The sequence below is a fragment of the Molothrus ater genome, chromosome 3 (genome assembly GCF_012460135.2).
Source record: "Molothrus ater isolate BHLD 08-10-18 breed brown headed cowbird chromosome 3, BPBGC_Mater_1.1, whole genome shotgun sequence".
Taxonomy (NCBI): Eukaryota; Metazoa; Chordata; class Aves; order Passeriformes; family Icteridae; genus Molothrus; species Molothrus ater.
Genome location: NC_050480.2, coordinates 87,985,778 through 88,003,297, shown reverse-complemented (window position 1 = coordinate 88,003,297; position 17,520 = coordinate 87,985,778). Strand labels below are relative to the sequence as shown.

Here is a 17,520-nt window from a genome sequence, read left to right as displayed (position 1 = left end):
GAGCCAGCAATTTCAACTACGTGTAGGTTAAGAACAACTGCTTTGCATTAACTTAGTTAATGCAGAGTTTGAGAGGCTAGGCAGATTGTAAAGAAGAGAAGGTTGAGAAGGATTGTGGTGATAAAGTCATTGGGTGATACAGGACAGATTCAGCAAGGCAGAGCATATTAGAACTATGTTTAGACTGGACTTAAAACTAAGCAAGAAATCCTTTGCTCTGGAGAAGAGTCCCCTCAAACTGTAAAGGTTAAATTTAATCTCCAAGCCATCTTGTTATTTAATCTTATCAACCTAAGAAATTAAAAGCAAAAATAATAATTTAAAGCTGACAAGCAGGATAAACAGCAATTCTGGTTTAACCTAATCTGATTAGAAGTGACGAAAATTGTTCTTATGACTTATGGACGATATCAAAAAGCCTTAAAGTGGATTTGATATTTCCTGTATATGAGTTACTTGTGAGAGATATATTCTGTCAGTATAAGATTTGGTTTTTAATTTTATGCATATTTAGAAATACAAAGTCTATTTGTGATTTCTCTGATGAATCATCATGAACTGCATGAAAAATGTTCCTGATGGGGCAGGTATTATCCCCTGCCCAGTACAGCCTCAGAATTGAATGGTATCAAACATGCTGGTGAGAGAGAAGTGATTCATGCCCATATGTTGATGGAAATATGAACTATGTTAGAGCCACTTGAGACGGAATATCTTGCATTATTTCTTCAACGGGATGAGTATTTTGTCCTTTTCAGAATGACAGGGCAGCTGGTGGTGGACTACAGTTATAGATAAATCCTAGACAAAGCAGAAGACATCAGAGAGCACCACAGACAGGTGCATGATAAATTACAGTTCTCACACACAAAATAATTTTTTTAAAGATTCCTGAAAAAAACATACATCATTTTGCCACTTAAATTCAAATGTTCTTTGTTTGTTTGTCTGCTTGATGGGTTTTTTGTTTTGTTTAGTGTTCTTGTTTTCTTTCCTGTATTTTTTATTTGAATCTTGAAAAAAAAATATGTTTACACTAGAAATTGTGTCAATTATTTTTATACCAATTCACGTCAAATGTTATTGGTAACAGCCAGCTTCACATCAGGAAATTCCAGTTTCCCAGTACTGATAGCTGGACCTTCTAGTTTAAATTTTGTTCAGATTGGACCTGCCATCAACCTGAGTAAGGAAAATAATAATAAAACTAACAAAATGAGAAGGTCAATCTTAAATTTTGACTGCTACAGGAGATTTTAGCAGTATAAATAATGTCATCTAAGGTATTTTGGCAAGCATTTCAGATACAATCAGTACATTCAAGTGAGAGAGATTTCCCTTCTACCTATAATCAATTTTTCTGATGCCTTTTGCTTTCTTTCTCTCTAAGAGAAAGCCCTTCGCAGACACATGAAACTGTTTACTTTGGCTGCCTTCATTTTTCATGACATCTCAATGCCTCTCCAAGGCGGCTGTATACCTGCATGGATGGAAAAATCAAATTCCTAAGCGACAAAATGGAGTTTATAAAGGAAGAGGTTGTACATGGGAATCTGCACAAAGCTGCAAGAGCAATTAAACAGAGGCAGTGCTGAGTGACTTACCTGGCGACACCACAGCTTCCGGAATATTTGCAAGTAGGCCAACACCATAAGACACAGTGGTGCCATGTATGTCACCAGAAAAAAGCATGTGTGATACATTTTGGGGTAAACCTCAGCTGGAAAGAGAATTCAAATAGGAAAGGTGCATTTACATATACATACATTTCAAAATCACCTTAAGAAAAATTATTCATGTAGATATGCATGTATTTTTCAACATAACAGGAAGATGTACCAAATAATATTATGGTCAAGATTGGTTTTTTAATCTCTTCTAGATACATTCTATCAGAAACATGCTTTTTATCTCAAGGATCTCCTATATCACATTACAGATTTCTTATCATATTATTACTTTAGGTATGGAGTGTCAAGTTTTACTTTTTGTTAAAACAGTGATGGATTAATTTTGTTATCTAAAAATGAAATATTGACTAGAAGTGAAAAATTTTGCTATCTAAAAATAGGGAAATAATCATCCAACCTACCTCATCCTTGACATATTGAAAGGTTGTCTGTCATTAGTTTTAATTCTGCAAAGGCTACTACGTATCCCTGAGTGAATTGCACAATCCCTCACCTACAAAGACTGCAACTGCAAACTACAGCACACAGGACACTGATGGGAGGAGAGACACACATTCCATAAATCACTCGTTGGTGGCAGAATATATCTGATTAAGATGCAGTAATTAATTATTATGATTAAATTTTAAAAATAGAAGCAGTACATTCAAGTGCTTTAAACCTAGGAAATCTCTGAGATGGTTTTAAACTCAGATTTAACAATAAGGAGTTTGGTAGTGTTGTGTTCTAATTTCCCATGTATCTCTTTTCAAAAGAAAACTTATGAATGTTATTTGCTTAGAGTAAATATCTTTGAAGTGCTGTGCCTGTATTGAGTTTTAAGAATGTTGCATCTTAAGCTCCATCAGTAGTTTACACCAGAATGTGCAGTGCCTGAAAACTTGTCGTGTAACATTAAGTGTAGTTTGCTGTTACCAATTGTTGGTATTAATTACAACTATACATCTGTGGATGCCCTCAGAGAAGGAATGAACATTTTGGACAGTAACAACACATAGCAGAAGAGAAACTGCACCCCATGAACAGTTAAATTGCAAGGTAGTACTAAGCATTGCATCTTGGATAAAGAAGGAAATTTTATTTTAATTTCCAGAATTTCCAAATGTTTCAGGATGATAAGATCTGCAAGTGAAATTCTGTACTGATTGCTTTTTAAATTAAAAAGAAAAAAAAAGAAAAAAAGAAAAAAGAGGGAAAAAAGAAAAGAAAAAAAAGAGTTGCATGAGAGCAAAACTTTGGTGCACCAAATTGATTTTCTGCCTGTTAAAGTGACTGAGACTGTGGACCCTATCAAAGAAGAGCATGCCAGGAGAATTTCAGAGCTTGTTCGGGCAAAGATAGACAAAGACTTGCCCCACCACTCTGATAGTAGGGAACAGAACACCATAATGTAAATTCCAGGTTCACTCTCAAATGCAGACTCAGGTAATCCCACACTTGCCATTGGACCTGAAAGTGCCTGCTGGTCCACCCAGAAAACCTTCAGTATGAAGGAGATGGAAACCTGCTACAGCAAAATCCAGCCAATGTTCATTCCCAGCAAAGGTAATAGAGATGCTGCCACTGACACTTAATAGTTTTGATACATCAGGGTTCAAAAAATTCAGATGAATAGTATTTGACTTCTTACTTGCTCTAAGATCCTGTAGCAAACCAACTTACCACCTCCTAACTAGCAGCTGCAGCTACTAACACTTATCAATGCCCCTGGGGTAGCCAGACCATTTGGGGCAGGTTTATTATAATTGGCATTAACCTGAGCTTACATGTTGATTGATGATCTCAAACTTGCTTTGCATTCCAGAAAATGCAGCTTCACAGCAACCCTGCTAGCCAGGGAAGTACTGACATGCATGCTCCACAGGTGGAGAGATTAAGGAGCAACTGGAGTAACGTGACTTACTGGGATCACAGGAGGTCAGAAGTGAAAGAACATTCTTTCTGCTCAGGAGGAGGTGCCACCTGCCTCATCAGTGCTCTGCTGGCAGCCGGGCCCCTTTCAGGTGGAAGGACGGTACATATTTAAAAGGCCATCTGGAGTTTATGACTTCCAATTTAGCATTCCAAGTAAAGTAAAACATTAAATGAGCCTAGCTATCTACAAAGAACTGAGGACCAGGTTGGAGGAAGATCCTAACACTTGCCTTTGAAGTTTAGCCACCTGGAAAGTGCCAGCTGCTAAACATCAAAGGAAACCTGTCCCTCCTCCACCCAGGGCAAAGCCTTTTGCAGAACTTTTCCCTAAGAAACATGACTCTGTTTAGCTTCTCAAGCCAAAGAAAAGCTTTAAAGCTGTTTGACAATCCCAGCAGCAAGGAGGAGGGCTGGCTAAAGATACTATTCATTTATCAAGTGAGTTCCAGGCTCCTTGAATGCAAACATCAATCAGTCTGTGGTCCTGCCTGACTGGGGCAGCTGAAACTCTTACTGCCAAGCAGAGGAGGAGAAAAGGGTCCTTGCCTCCTATGGTCACATAATGGACTTCAGGACAGGGGGAGATTGTTCTTAGCTGGAGTAGCCACCTCTTTAAGAATGAAATAATGACTCTCATGCCTCTGGCTGCTATTCTATTGAAAAGAGAGAATAAAACATAAAGCAAACAGGTGGCCATAGGGGTTGGACTGGATTCAGATCAGCATTCCTACTCAGCTTCATTCATACACTGTAATTACCCCACCCGATAAAGGATCAGTATGTTAAATTGAGCTTTCATCTGTCTACTGCAGGGGTTATTAAACATATTATAAATTTTTCTAAAGCTTCCCTCTCCACATGGTCTTCCAGTCCCAGCCTGAAACTGGTAGATTGAAACTGCAGCTTCTGGATTTTTGCCAGAATTTTACTATATTTGTGTAAATACATATATACATACCTGTATACATATACATATGTAATCAAATTGAAATAAACACTCAAAAAGTTTTGATATGTCTAGCAAATGAAATGGTCCCTTTAGCCATAGTGCTTAACAAAATTGGTACTCCTGACAGCTTCCTTAAGAATAGGGAAAATCAGGACTATCAAGTTTGCTGAGCATCAGTAGAGTTCCCAGGTTCCCTACTCTCAGGAAGATACCCGTGAGGTTCTGGAGTTACCAACATAGAAAAGCAATGCAACTAAAAGTGTACATTTTAAAATAAAGCTTAATAATCAGGTATGTTAGGAAGTGGATGCCTATAGGACAAAAAAATCAAACACATAATGCAGTGCTTCCAAGCTAAGTTCCTATGTCAGAGTACTTAGGGCTAGCTAATACTAAAATTACATGTTGAAACTGAATATATTGTGCTTGACTTATCAACGTACAATAACACCCAGCATAATTTTAGTATTTGAAATATCCTAACTTCCTTCTACATTAAAATATGCCAAGAGTTTTTCATTAAATTATGAACACTTTGATAAACAGGATGTATAAATCTTCTTGTAGTACTGCAATTTCCAGCTATTTGTTTTCCAGAATTAAGACAATGTGGTTTTGTACTATTGTATGAATACTCTAAGAGGAAAAGGAACACAAAGTCTTCCCTTTGTTTCCATTCAGCCATTTAGTTTTGGGAAAGAATTGTCTCCATATTCTTTTTATCATTTGCAAAGGGCTTGGCTAATGAACTTTGGCTAACACTCTCTTCTTGAACAGCTCTAAGACAATGTACTTAGCTAACTTGGACACATTTTAATATACATTTCTTTTATTTTGGCACTTTATCATCAAATTCAGCACAGCAATTACAGACAATTATAGAGCTGTGGCCAACTCTGGCTCCTTAAGTGCGCCTCCATAGGTCACATGTTAGATTCTTCTGCATTCCCAAATAAAATATTGTTATTAGACAGTACTCAAGATGAAAAACCCTCAGCCTAGAACTGGCAATGAATTTTACATTCAGGAATGCCAGAAGCAATTATAAAGAAATTGAGCCCTGTTTTAGGCTGAACTACTGTTCCATTTGCAGCCACTGGCAGCTTTCCAACAGCATGCTCAAATCTTATTAGTCAGGGTGGCGACTATTTGTTCACCATTGAGGAGCCCAGGTGTCACAGTACTGATCAGACCTTCCCTCCAGACACTCATCAGACTTTTATGGTCTCCAGCAGCTGGTCCTAAGTCTGTGTAGGGTACAGTGCTGTCTCCTGCTTTGGCATCTCTGACATCTTCCTGGACATGGCTTTCAGTTACTCTTCCGTAGCACCTTATGCTTCAATGGCCCTGGGGTCCCAGAATTACAACAGGCTTCCAAAACACTTTGGAAAGTGTTATTAAGCATCCTCTTTTTGCAGTCCCAGTCTTTAACATTCACAGTTTAACATCCTCAGAACATGTGGTGTACATGATATTCTGCAAAGATTTTATCTGACGTACTGTAATTTTAGACAGCATTAATTGTATGCAGTTCTAAACAAAGCAATAAACACCCAAAATACAATCCCTTTCTTGAAACTGGTTTTCCTATAGGACTTTCTCAGGGTCTCTTGAGTGTATGCAACATCTACTTCTCCAGTTTCTCTTTGCAAATATGGGTTATTTGTAGCAGCATTAATTTATTTCTCCTTCAACATCCTCCTAGATAGCTCTTTCTTTGACCTTCTATATTTGCATAGTCAAAAGAGGCAAAACAAAATCCAACAACAATGTAGCCATTTTCTTTAAAAATATTAGCTTTTTATTTCTTCTTCTAGCTTTAAGGCTCACCATTCTTTTCAAACCACTGCCTTACTCTTTTCTTTTGTTCTTCTTTTTGTGGGCCTTTATGATTTCAAACCCTATTTTTTCAGTAGAAAAACTGCATATTCTATGCTTTGAATTAACTCAGAGTCCTTAGAAACTTTCAAGAGAATGGAAATTATTTTTAAATTACACTTTATTTGCTATAGTCTGAAAGTGATGTGTGTATATATATATATATATTTTATCAATGAGGATTTTATATATATATATATATATATATATATATATATATATATATATATATATAAAATCCTCATTGATAAAATACAGTTAACTCTACTTTTACTAGGCAATTCCATGATTTTGAGAAATCTGCTCATAATTTAATGCATATAAAGATTCTTCTTTCAAGTTACTATGATAAGCTATTATTAGAACATGGAGATTTTTTAAGGATATCCGAAATGCACCAGCAGAATAACTAGCAATGATGGTGCATCACCATTGGAAGAATTATTTGTTTCAGCAAGATAAAAATAGGATTGTTATCTTTCAGTGGAGTAAAAAGCTTCCCATTTCAGAAAATTTTTTAATATAACATTATTCTTTTCATGCTCAATATAAATAATAATTTTAAAAAATTGGAGTGTTTGTACTCCCTTTCTGAAGCCAGACACAGAAAAATTGATTCTATACACAAACACACTTGCCTTTATTATAATCCCCTCTATCTCTCCAAACATCCAAGTGAAGGCTCACATCATAACCTGAAGACCAGTAGATTTAAATTTAGACAAATACACTCCATAGGAGTAGAGTCTTGCAAGCACATGGGAATTTGGGTTGGTTGTTTCTTGTTGGGGTTGTTTTGAATACTGGGTGCTTCAGCTCAGGCTGCAACTATTTCAGCACAACCGAACAAGAGGCACCGTTTAAAATATTTCTAAACCTACTACAAAATCTGTAGCTCAAAAGCAGCACTTTTCCATTGGGAATCAAAAAGTGGCCAATACAGATCTGGAAATTCTGAGATTACATTCCCTGATGAAATGCTCTCTTGATTTCCTAATAAATTAACCACATCCTTTTCTAGGCTGAGATTAAAAGAATCTTTGCTGCAGAGTTAACCCTGAAGTGATGAAGGCATGAATTATTGCTTCTGCACCAAAATGAGTGGACAAAAATTGTACTTGGAATGAATGCTGTGAAAGAAAATAGTAACACAACTACTGCAGTATCCTGCAGCAGAAGGGGATACAAAATTTTTCACAGATGAAGGAAGAACACCAGAAGTAAAGAGCAGATTTGTCCTCTCCAATGAAACAGTAAATTCAATACAGCTTAACAGAGGCATCCTCTCAGCTATGAACTTGGAGCACACCTTTGTCAGCAGTGAGTACCAATGAGCTAGTGGCCACCTCTGCTCCCTTGCCTTGTCCCAGAGGACTAACTGGGATGAAGGAGATAAAGAACAGGGAATGTGATACCCAGTGTCTTCTCATTAATCCTCTGGTGGCTCTGTGTAAGCTGTTAGGAGGAATGGAACTTTCAGAAGAGCACATGGAAGAGTCCTCAGCAGTTCAGGCTGTGTAAGCTAATTTATCATGATAATTAAACACAGGTGAGCCAGTTGTATTTTATCACAATTGTTTACAGGACTGGAATCTTCTACAGAGACAGCCCTGGGAAAATATCTGATTGTGCTTCAGCCGGACTCAAGGCTATTAAACAGGCACCTTTTAGTTATGTGTTTTGGCAAACTTGGCTTTATTTTCCTGTGTGTGAAGAATGGTATTACTGATGGCCATTATATCCAGTGTCAGAGTCACAGCATGTAACTCATGCTCTCTGTTAGCACTGGAGGTGTGCCAAGGCCCACCAGAGTTGAGCCCCAGCCATTCGGGTGGGTGGCTCACACCACTTGCTGTGAACGAAGACAAAATAGAAGTAGTTACTCCCTGGCAATACTTAGAGCTTCAGTCAGACACAGAACATGTTAGATTCAAAGTTCCTCTGGAAAGGCAGGGTTACACTTCTTGTATAGATTAATTTGTGACTGATCACTTTCACAAAGTTGTTTAAATTATTTTGTCCATGACAAATTTCAAATTTTAGATTAACTCACTACCCTGTCTTGGTGACATCTCTGTAAATTCTGCAATGACATGCAATTTGCATTGAACTCCCAGGAGATACCTATAAACACGAGTCAAATGCCAGCAATTAGCAAAATATCAGGTGAAAAGAAAATCTGTTCTTGCATAGTTACTTCTCAAGGCTAAGTACTGAAGTCTTTGTAAACCATCAATGTACATCAGTCACAGAATTATATAAGCATCAGCATTGAAGGGAGGGAACACTTCTGCCCTCTGGGAAGCATTAACATGGTCAAGACATTAGTCAGCCTCATTCATTTAAACTTCATTTAAAATGTAATTTAAGCCTCAACAACACAAAAGAAATTCACAGAAATTTCACAAAATTTGAAAAAATGATAGCTCCTGGAAAGCTTATATAATCAAGAACATTTATTGTTATGTTTATACAACTTGACTTCATATTAACATCTCTTGATATTTTGATTACTTCATTTAACACCTCCTGTTATTTTGATTACTTTACAGCAGTACAAAGTCAGCTTGTATGGTCAATGACAGACTCACCTCCCCAGTGCTCATCACACACTGTGAACAAGGTGGTTTTATTGGCTAATCCTGGGAACACACTGCTGCACTCCATAACAATAGCCTGAGGAATCATTATGATGCAGGACACAATCCAGATAATTATAATGCTGTTCCTTGCTCGCTTGGCTGTGCTTTTAAACATCAAAGGGTGACAAATTGCATACCATCGATCCAAAGCAATGCAGCTGAGTGTTAGGACGGACACAGACACTGAAACTGTCTAAAGAAAAGGAAATATTATATAAATATAAATGTGGGGTTTTTTCCTAGAGTTTAAAAAATTATTTATCATCATTTCCCCCCAGAATTTTAAAAATTATTTATGTTTTCAACACAGTTCTTTATCTGCAATTGTTAAATAGACTCCCAGAAAAAAAGACTACTTTTAAAATAACTTCTTACAGAATTACAACAGATATCCTCATCTGCTGTACTCCTACTAGAATCCACAAGATAATTCACACATTAAGATGCTAAGTAAACAGAATGGGTGTTGCAAAATCAAATTTTGAAATAGAAAATTTAATCAACTTGGAATGTATAAAACTTTATCTGAAAAAACTTTTCAAACATTAGACAGTGAATTTTATCTTTTTTCTTTGTAGAAAAAATTATTTGTTGGTTTCTATGTTATATTAGCATACCAGAGCCATCATTTTACTTTTTATTTTTACAAGAACAATGAAACCCAGGATCTCATGAAAAAGTCCTTGACAACAATCAGCTTAAGGCAGACTAAAATATTTTACCTTTTATTTAGTAAAGGAAATAACCTATCACTTCAGTTTTATTGTTTCAATTTATATGCTTGGTGATCACTCACTCTTCAGATTTTCTTTCACTAGAATGGAGGTTTTGAAAAAAAAAGTTGTGATTTTGATTGTGTCAAGTAGAGGTTGTAGCTGCTGGAGAACTTTGCCTTTGACACTATATTTCTTTGGCCATCAAGGTATCTTCTGCAAATATAAACTGTGCTGGAGGCACAGAGATGATGATCTGCACACACTCTGAGTACTGCTTAATTCTTCTGAATTTTAATGACTACAAAGCCAAGCACTTGTCATTCTAGTTTACCCAGTCAGTTCATCCATTCACCTATTCTTAGAAAAGGTATTTATCAATCATTTTGATGTAAATGATTTCAAAACTAGTCAAGCCCATGGGTAAATGAGAAGCAATTATTGCTTAAGGCAGACAATCTGATCAACTCCCAGCGAACCTGGATACTTTGACAGAAATTCAGTAAACATAAAAAAAGTTTATACTGCCTTCAGAAGTTGGATTCTCTGTCCTAGACACTTGTGTAGCTGTTCAGATCCACACAGAGAGAATATTAATGAGTTTATTTATGTTTACAGGTATTTTTATTGCTTTACATCCCTTCTGAATCATTAAAAAGATCACAAAAAGTAAAGAGCATAGAAAAATGTTCCAAAGGATGCATTTTTGAAGGCCAACAATTAGATGGGATGAAAACCTTGATTCTGCATAATCATATTCCCAAGTGGAACAGTCTTTTAGGCCTCAGCATGTACTCTGAGATATCTACTCAGTATCAGGTATGGACTTCCATTGGATTAGAAGTATCAGGAAGACGCTGTTGTCATTTCTGGTTCTCATAACATGGGTAATGTGTACACAAACAGAAAAATAATACCTGTAAGTAGGGAATCACTTTACAGAGGGTCTGCCCAAAGAACCACGTTTCTGTGATGTCCACAACTAAAGTTGCTGGAAGACAAGTAATTGTGACCAGAATGTCAGCCAGAGAGAGATTCACTATGAAGTAGTTGGTAACGGTCCGCATGTGATGGTTCTTCCACACTGCAAGGCAAACTGAATTTGGAAAGACAAGTTAGTGAGATGGAAATGACTTAGGAAATGCTTTAAGAGGAAAACATTTGACTTCGTGGAATTAAGGAAATATTTGTGTCCTTTGTTTAACACAGAATATCTGAATATCCAAGAACCATGTGTTTTCTTTTAGAGTAGAAACAAGAGGGTACATGTAGACAGATTCTTATTGCACAAAGAAAGCTTTCCACAGACTGCAGGGTGGGAAATAATCCAACATATAAAGCATCTTCTCTGCTAGTTAATCTTCACTAACTACTCATACAACTTTCTTCATTTCTCTTTTCAAGTCATTGGCTCTAGTCTACAGCAATACACATCTATACCTGTAAATGTTTATCTATTTTCTTATAACAGCATGATGCTTAAATCAAATTACTGCAACACAGAATCTTGTAAGCTGTACAAATATAATTTTAGAAAATATTTTGCTGGATTTAATATGTCTATTGCATCTGCAGAGAATCTGTAACAATTTTCTGGGTAACTGTTATTTGAATTAAGTTAATAAAAGTAATTTTTGCTGTATTAAATGACACATTTTTGATGGTGATCAAAAGCAGCATGTAGCAGGCACTTTATAAGATGTGCCTTTAAGGCTTGTTTTGTATCTTTTATGTCACTCTTTTTCACACTGAAAGACTTTTAGAAATTAAACAAATCAATCTTTAAAATCACTACACTAAATTCATAAGCTGCTGAATTAAAAATGCCATAATTAAGTCTAGGAAAGTAGCAGAAAAGTAATTTTTAAAATAATTTTGAAGTCAAACCCTGAGTGACTGGTACAATCAAAAGCTTTTGAATTATTTTGATTTTTAAATTCATTCACCCAAAGATCTTTAAAACTGATGCCCAAAATTTTCCAGAAACACCACAATACTTTTTGTAAGACAAGAATACAATTCATTGTACATCAAAGGGTCTTCCCTGCAAACAATTATTCATCCATCATGCACATCTAGATGAAGATTCAAAGTCTCCTAATCTGTCAGGATATAGCACAGTGCTTAATTTAGATATACTAAACAGATCAGAGAATGTTAAAAAATAGAGCTAAAAAGGTCCTCAAGAGGTTGCCCAAATCTAAAATGGAATCTGCCAGAGTTAAGCCACTCTCTTATAGTCATTAAACTATCTAAAACAGCTGGGAAAAAATACACAGACTTTAAGGCACATAAGCTCTTGAGATCAGATGCTTCTTTAGATCCTAAGAAGAATGACGTGCCTGAAAGCTTCTGTCTATCTTCCAGCTCTATCAGTTATCTCATAAAATATATTCATTCATTCCACAAATCTTGTCTTATGTCTCTAGAACAACAGAACTACAGCAAGACTACAACTAAGCAACTGTTGGCAAGTTTACATTTGAAAATGTGCTATATTTGAAGATACCACACATCTCTTAAATGTGTTGCACTGTTTCATTATCTTCCCTTCCCTACAAAAAAAAAAATTCTTCTCATGTCTAATCTACTTTTTTTTGCTGCTATTTGTATACCTTTTTTTTTCTGCACATAGGCAGAAATGAGGAAGAGTTTTTTTTCCTGCAGCAATGCTTCACATATGTAAGGATTTTTGTTATATATTTCCTCAGAACTTCAGAGATCTTAATCTTTTACTCTCAGTCATTCCTAGAACTTCTGCAATCATCCTTGTTGCTGCTCTCTGGGCACTTTCAGATGGAATTGAACCTTTCTGGTGAGAGTGCCATGACCAAAACTGGTAGAATATGCTTTCAAGATCTTACCAGTGCAGTGTTGGGAGCTGAGATTGCAGTACTTCATGGGGGATATGTTTAGACACTTAGACTAGGACACAGAGAAAGGGAGAGGCTAGGTGGCCTTTAGTTTCCCTAAGACCAGGTAATTTTATTAACTCTCTTAAGATATAGGCTTCCAAGGTTCATCTAAAACCTCTGCTGTGATGCAACATATGCTCTTCATATATTTTAATGTGTTGCAGAGATAGCTCTGGATTCTGTCACTTGTATAAATTTAATTTTTACTATATATGTATCACGCTGTCATAAATGCAAATGAAAACCTCTCTACAAAGATCTTCACTGTTCTTGGACTGGTTTTGAAAAGAAAACAGTATAAATTTCTTCTCTTGTTTTCTTCCTGAATACAGAATTTCAGATTTTCTTCGTTTTGTCCTCAGATACCTAAAAGGCAAGGCTTAAAGGAAACATCATATTGATTGCATTTTCTTCCCATTTGGAAGATTTAAAGGACCTACCAAAGTAATTATCACTACAGCATTGCGTGGTAATTGCAATGCTGATACAACATAACAAATCAGAGCTTTATCACTGTCACTCGTGCATGGGGTAACCACAGTTATAGTCTGATAGTACAGAGGCAGCACCTGATAGGGAACAAATACCTTGCTGCCCCTCTGGAACGTTGTTTGCAGTTGGAAATGCAATGCTGGGGAAAAAAAATGCAAAAACCATTTCACTTTTGATAATTTTAATATTTAACTCTAAAAATTTGAAGATCTGGACATTTACTTATGTCTTAAGTGCAATTCATATTGAAAGTATGGTACTGTCTTTTAGTTGGACAAAAGTTGATGTTAAGCAGCAATGTTTTGCTGGGCTTCTTATTCTTTTTATCAACAGGCAAAAATTAAATAAAAAGTTGTTTAAAAGTTCACAGTTTGGCTACTTTTTTCTCATATTATGGTTCCAACAGTCCTGTGTTCTACTCAGTTCAGACAACTACATCATTTACAGCCATGGATGTCAGTGCCTAAAGGTGCAAGGTTTAAGCAGATATATTTGGTCTTTGACCAGGCCTATTCCCATTCCTGTGCTGGTCCATGTGAAAAAGACCTGAACATAAACATTATTTCTGGTAAAACAAATCCATTAAATTGACAAATATGAGGTCAATCTCACTGGCAGCCAGCTGTATCAGAAATCAATTCATAGCATTCTGCATGTTGAGTTCAAGGCTGTACGAGCAAATGAAACTTTGTGATACCCCAGAGATCTAAGAATTACTACCATTTTCATCTCTGACACAAAGAAAGTGAAGTGCAGAACAGAAGTTGTTAAAGGCCCTACAGTAAATCAGACACAGAATGAGAAACTTGGACTCCTAATTCCCTGTCGTGTACTAAACCTTCCAGATCCCACTGCCTTAACACAGATGGAATTCAGATGAACTTCAGTATTTGCTGCTCCTCAGAGTAACATAAAAGACTGTGCCTCTTGCTACTCAGGGTGTAGAGTGTTCAGGAAAGCCAAGACACAGAAACTACCCCTGAATTCCCTTGAATTCTAATCTGTGGGGATAGGCACCTGGAAGGTGAAAAAGCCCAATAGCTTACAAGCATAGAAATGCAAGATAATTTGTTACTTTATATTTCTCTGCTTATGCTTGTATATTTCCCCTTTTGACCTCTTCTCTTCTTCACAGCATAAAATATTTCCCATTATTTTTATGGTACATAGCACAAGAGCACCTTAATCAGCTTTAAGTTTACATAAGCATTTACATACTACCATAAAAAAAAAAAAAAAGAGAGAGGAGAGAGCCTGTGAAAAAAAGCCTCTGAAGAGGAAGTATTTTAAAACCAAGTCAGCTTTCTCTGCCCTCATTGCCCTCTGCTGTTTGCAGTACTGTTTTGAACCTGCCACAAGCATTGGTAACGTTTTCTTTCAGTGCAAGGCTAAAAAGCTGTGAGGATCTGCTATGAGTTATTTGAATAGGACATAAGGATAAAAAGTAATAAATAAGTCCTAAATGACATAAAGTTAGTTGAATACATTCCTTCCAGACTCGCTCTTTCTGAGTTTACTACAGTCCAAGGTGACTCAGTAGTCTTGGACAATAGCTTCATTGATAGTGTTCTAGCAGCTCATCAAGAAAGATTCTCTAGCCTGTGCCCAAAACCTGCTATTTTATAGGCATGAAAAATAGTTTGACTATGCCACTGAATATTGTGCAGCTAGTGAAGTGTCGGAACAAAGGAATTTAATATACACACTCCTTTAATTACACATTTTCATCCCAGGCAGGTTTACAGAGAAGCACTTAGCTCACACAGAAACACTCAAGTAACAGGCTAGGAAAAGAAAGTTCCATGGAGGTTAAATGCCATCTGCCTGCCCAAACAGAAATAGCAGAGAGCTGTGAATTTCCACTTATCCTGAAGAACAGAAGAAAGGATAAGAAAGTAGTAAAGAGTCTCAATTGGGCGTGTATTTTACCAAAAAGTACTTCAAAATCATAAAATAGGAGAGGAGGCCAGCAGCAGCCTTCCTAAAAAGCTGGGAGATACAATGTGTTAACAGGATGCCTGTTTAGTTGGAGCACAGGAGAGTGGCCCAAACTAAGCTCTCCATCAAAAAATCTGTGAAATAGAAAAATAATTTAATAAAACTTCAATTTAACATTATGTGCAAAGCTTTTATTCAGCCTTTGATGTTCCTAGCTATAAATGGGACTGAGAAAGAAAGTGGGGAAAGTGATGTTAACACAGACACTGAAGAAAAGGATTAGAAAGGAGAGAAATGTAAAAAAGCAGTTATGAAACATGCTTCTGCTGTGCATGGTTTTCCCTAGTGCTAATGGAACCCAATTACCTGTCCAATGTATTGTATAATTTTCCATATTTTTGCTTTTATTTTACAAAACCAGTGGGAATTAGAACTATTCCTGCAAGTGCAAACAGGCTGGCCAGGTTTCACCAGGAGCAGCTGTTTTGCTAATGGCTGTTGGACTGCCCCAGATCCCTCATCTCACCGGGGACATTTCACTTCTTCAGACTTCAGCAGAGCCTTAAAAAGCGAAGCACTTGTTGTTCCCACCGCTTCCACAGAGTGTCAGTAAAGGCTCGGAAACCAGCTGGAGTCGCCAGGCTGAAAGCGTTTGGAAAAATTTGTGGAGGCTCTCCATAAGCCAGGATAGTTCTGTGATGACGAAGCTGCTTTCTGGACCCATCCTCCCAACCTGATGATCTCCCACTCCCCAAAACTTTCACAGGAAATTCCCAACAAGGACAAAAAAAGGTAAAAATCGAAGTTAAAATTTAAGAAGGATTGCTGTTAGAAATCCATCAAGAAGGCTTCACCTCATATTCCTGAAGAAAAAAAAAAACCTTCTCTAATATGACAATACAGTGAGATTGGTATTTTTCACGTACAAATTTAGTCCCTGTGGTTTAGTGTCCTGAGGCATTTTAATTAGAGGCTGTAATGGTGTTTAATCAATTAGCACAGCTCATTGTATCTCAAGCTGAATATGAAAACAATAAAAAGGCTCCATCTGGTATAAAGTGCAGCTGCTTGCCTCCTGGAAGATTTATGCTGTCTTGAGCATATTAAACACTGTGCTGCAGTCCTTCCACTGGTGGATTCCTGGGTCAGCTGTCAATTTGTTTTCTACCTGTCAACCCTAAATCATTTCCCTTACACTCCAGAAGTCTTGTCAACCTCTTATTCAGTGGGTCATCTTTCAGTGCAACTTCCTGGCCAAAATAGAAATGCAATTTCCATAACGAGCAATAGCTGACATTTTCATATATAAAGGAACGACTTTATCTCTTATCTAATTTTTGATGAATAATAAATCCCAGATGGAAGTAAACAAAGAATTATCATATTTCATTCTAAACTACAATGATTTTATTTTGCTTTGGTAATTCAGTCTGACAACTGTTTGACTGAAATGTCATAATATAGTCATCCAGATGTTATTTGGAACTGATGCTGTGATTATAAGACCTGGTAATCAGCATCTCCAAATGCATTAGGCAGAAAGCTTCTAAAAAACTTTACTCTTTCACAGTATTTTACAACCATTGACAAAACATGTGATAAATAGTTTTCTTTTTTTATTCTCTATCTCCTAAACCACCCACCCCCAATTGTTTTCTCCTCACAATGAATTGGTTCTCCATATGGAATTCTTCCTCTTGTTCTCTTTTGGTGATACTATCTGCTGCAAATCAAGATCTGAGTGGTGGGATGTCAAGCAACACAAGGTTGAATGGAAGGCTAAGTAGATATGCTACCAAAGGGAATTCTGGAGAGCTAGAGCCCCTGTGAAAACACTGAATGTATACTGCTGGAAGGAAAAATGCTGTCATTAAAACTACCTTCATTATGAATGACTCCTGATTAAGGATTCTTCTGCTTTGACTTAAAAGTCTAAAAATTAGGTGCTTAAGACTAAGCTTATTTAAGCTTAGTTTCTCGTGAGTTTTTCAGTAATTTCATTGATGATCTTGATTAAGGGGAAAGAAGCACTTTAAATTGCAGAGGATATTTAATTAGGGGTTTTTGAAAGCAGCAATGAGAACAAAAGATCTAAAACAAAGCAATATCTTCTGTGAATAGGGATCTATCTAATCCTTAGGCTGTCCATCTCTTACCCACTATTAAGCTCTAAGCTCACATATTACTTCATTTTTACATAACTAATCGTATCTGAAAGAAAGGAGACCAACATGAGACCAGGCTTACATTGAAAAGTAATAGAAAGAATGGCACAAAGAAAATACGCTGTTTTATACAATGTTTATTATAAAGGAAATACTGAAGAAAAAAAATCCTGTGTCTGGTAACAATGCCTGGCAGATAAGAACTGTCCTTGAATACATGATG

At 36.6% G+C, this 17,520-nt stretch overlaps 1 protein-coding gene across 1 annotated transcript in view; it reads right to left on the bottom strand.

Annotated features, from left to right (window-relative positions):
- The window catches only part of HCRTR2 (hypocretin receptor 2), a 33,292-nt gene that overhangs the window by 8,756 nt on the left and 7,016 nt on the right, over nt 1-17,520 (bottom strand). The window contains exons 2-4 of the mRNA XM_036379372.2: nt 10,705-10,883; nt 9,024-9,267; nt 1,605-1,720 (exon numbers count right to left, since the gene is read on the bottom strand). Coding sequence (XP_036235265.1) covers nt 1,605-1,720; nt 9,024-9,267; nt 10,705-10,883 — 539 coding nt within the window. The remainder of the gene's footprint in view (nt 1-1,604; nt 1,721-9,023; nt 9,268-10,704; nt 10,884-17,520) is intronic.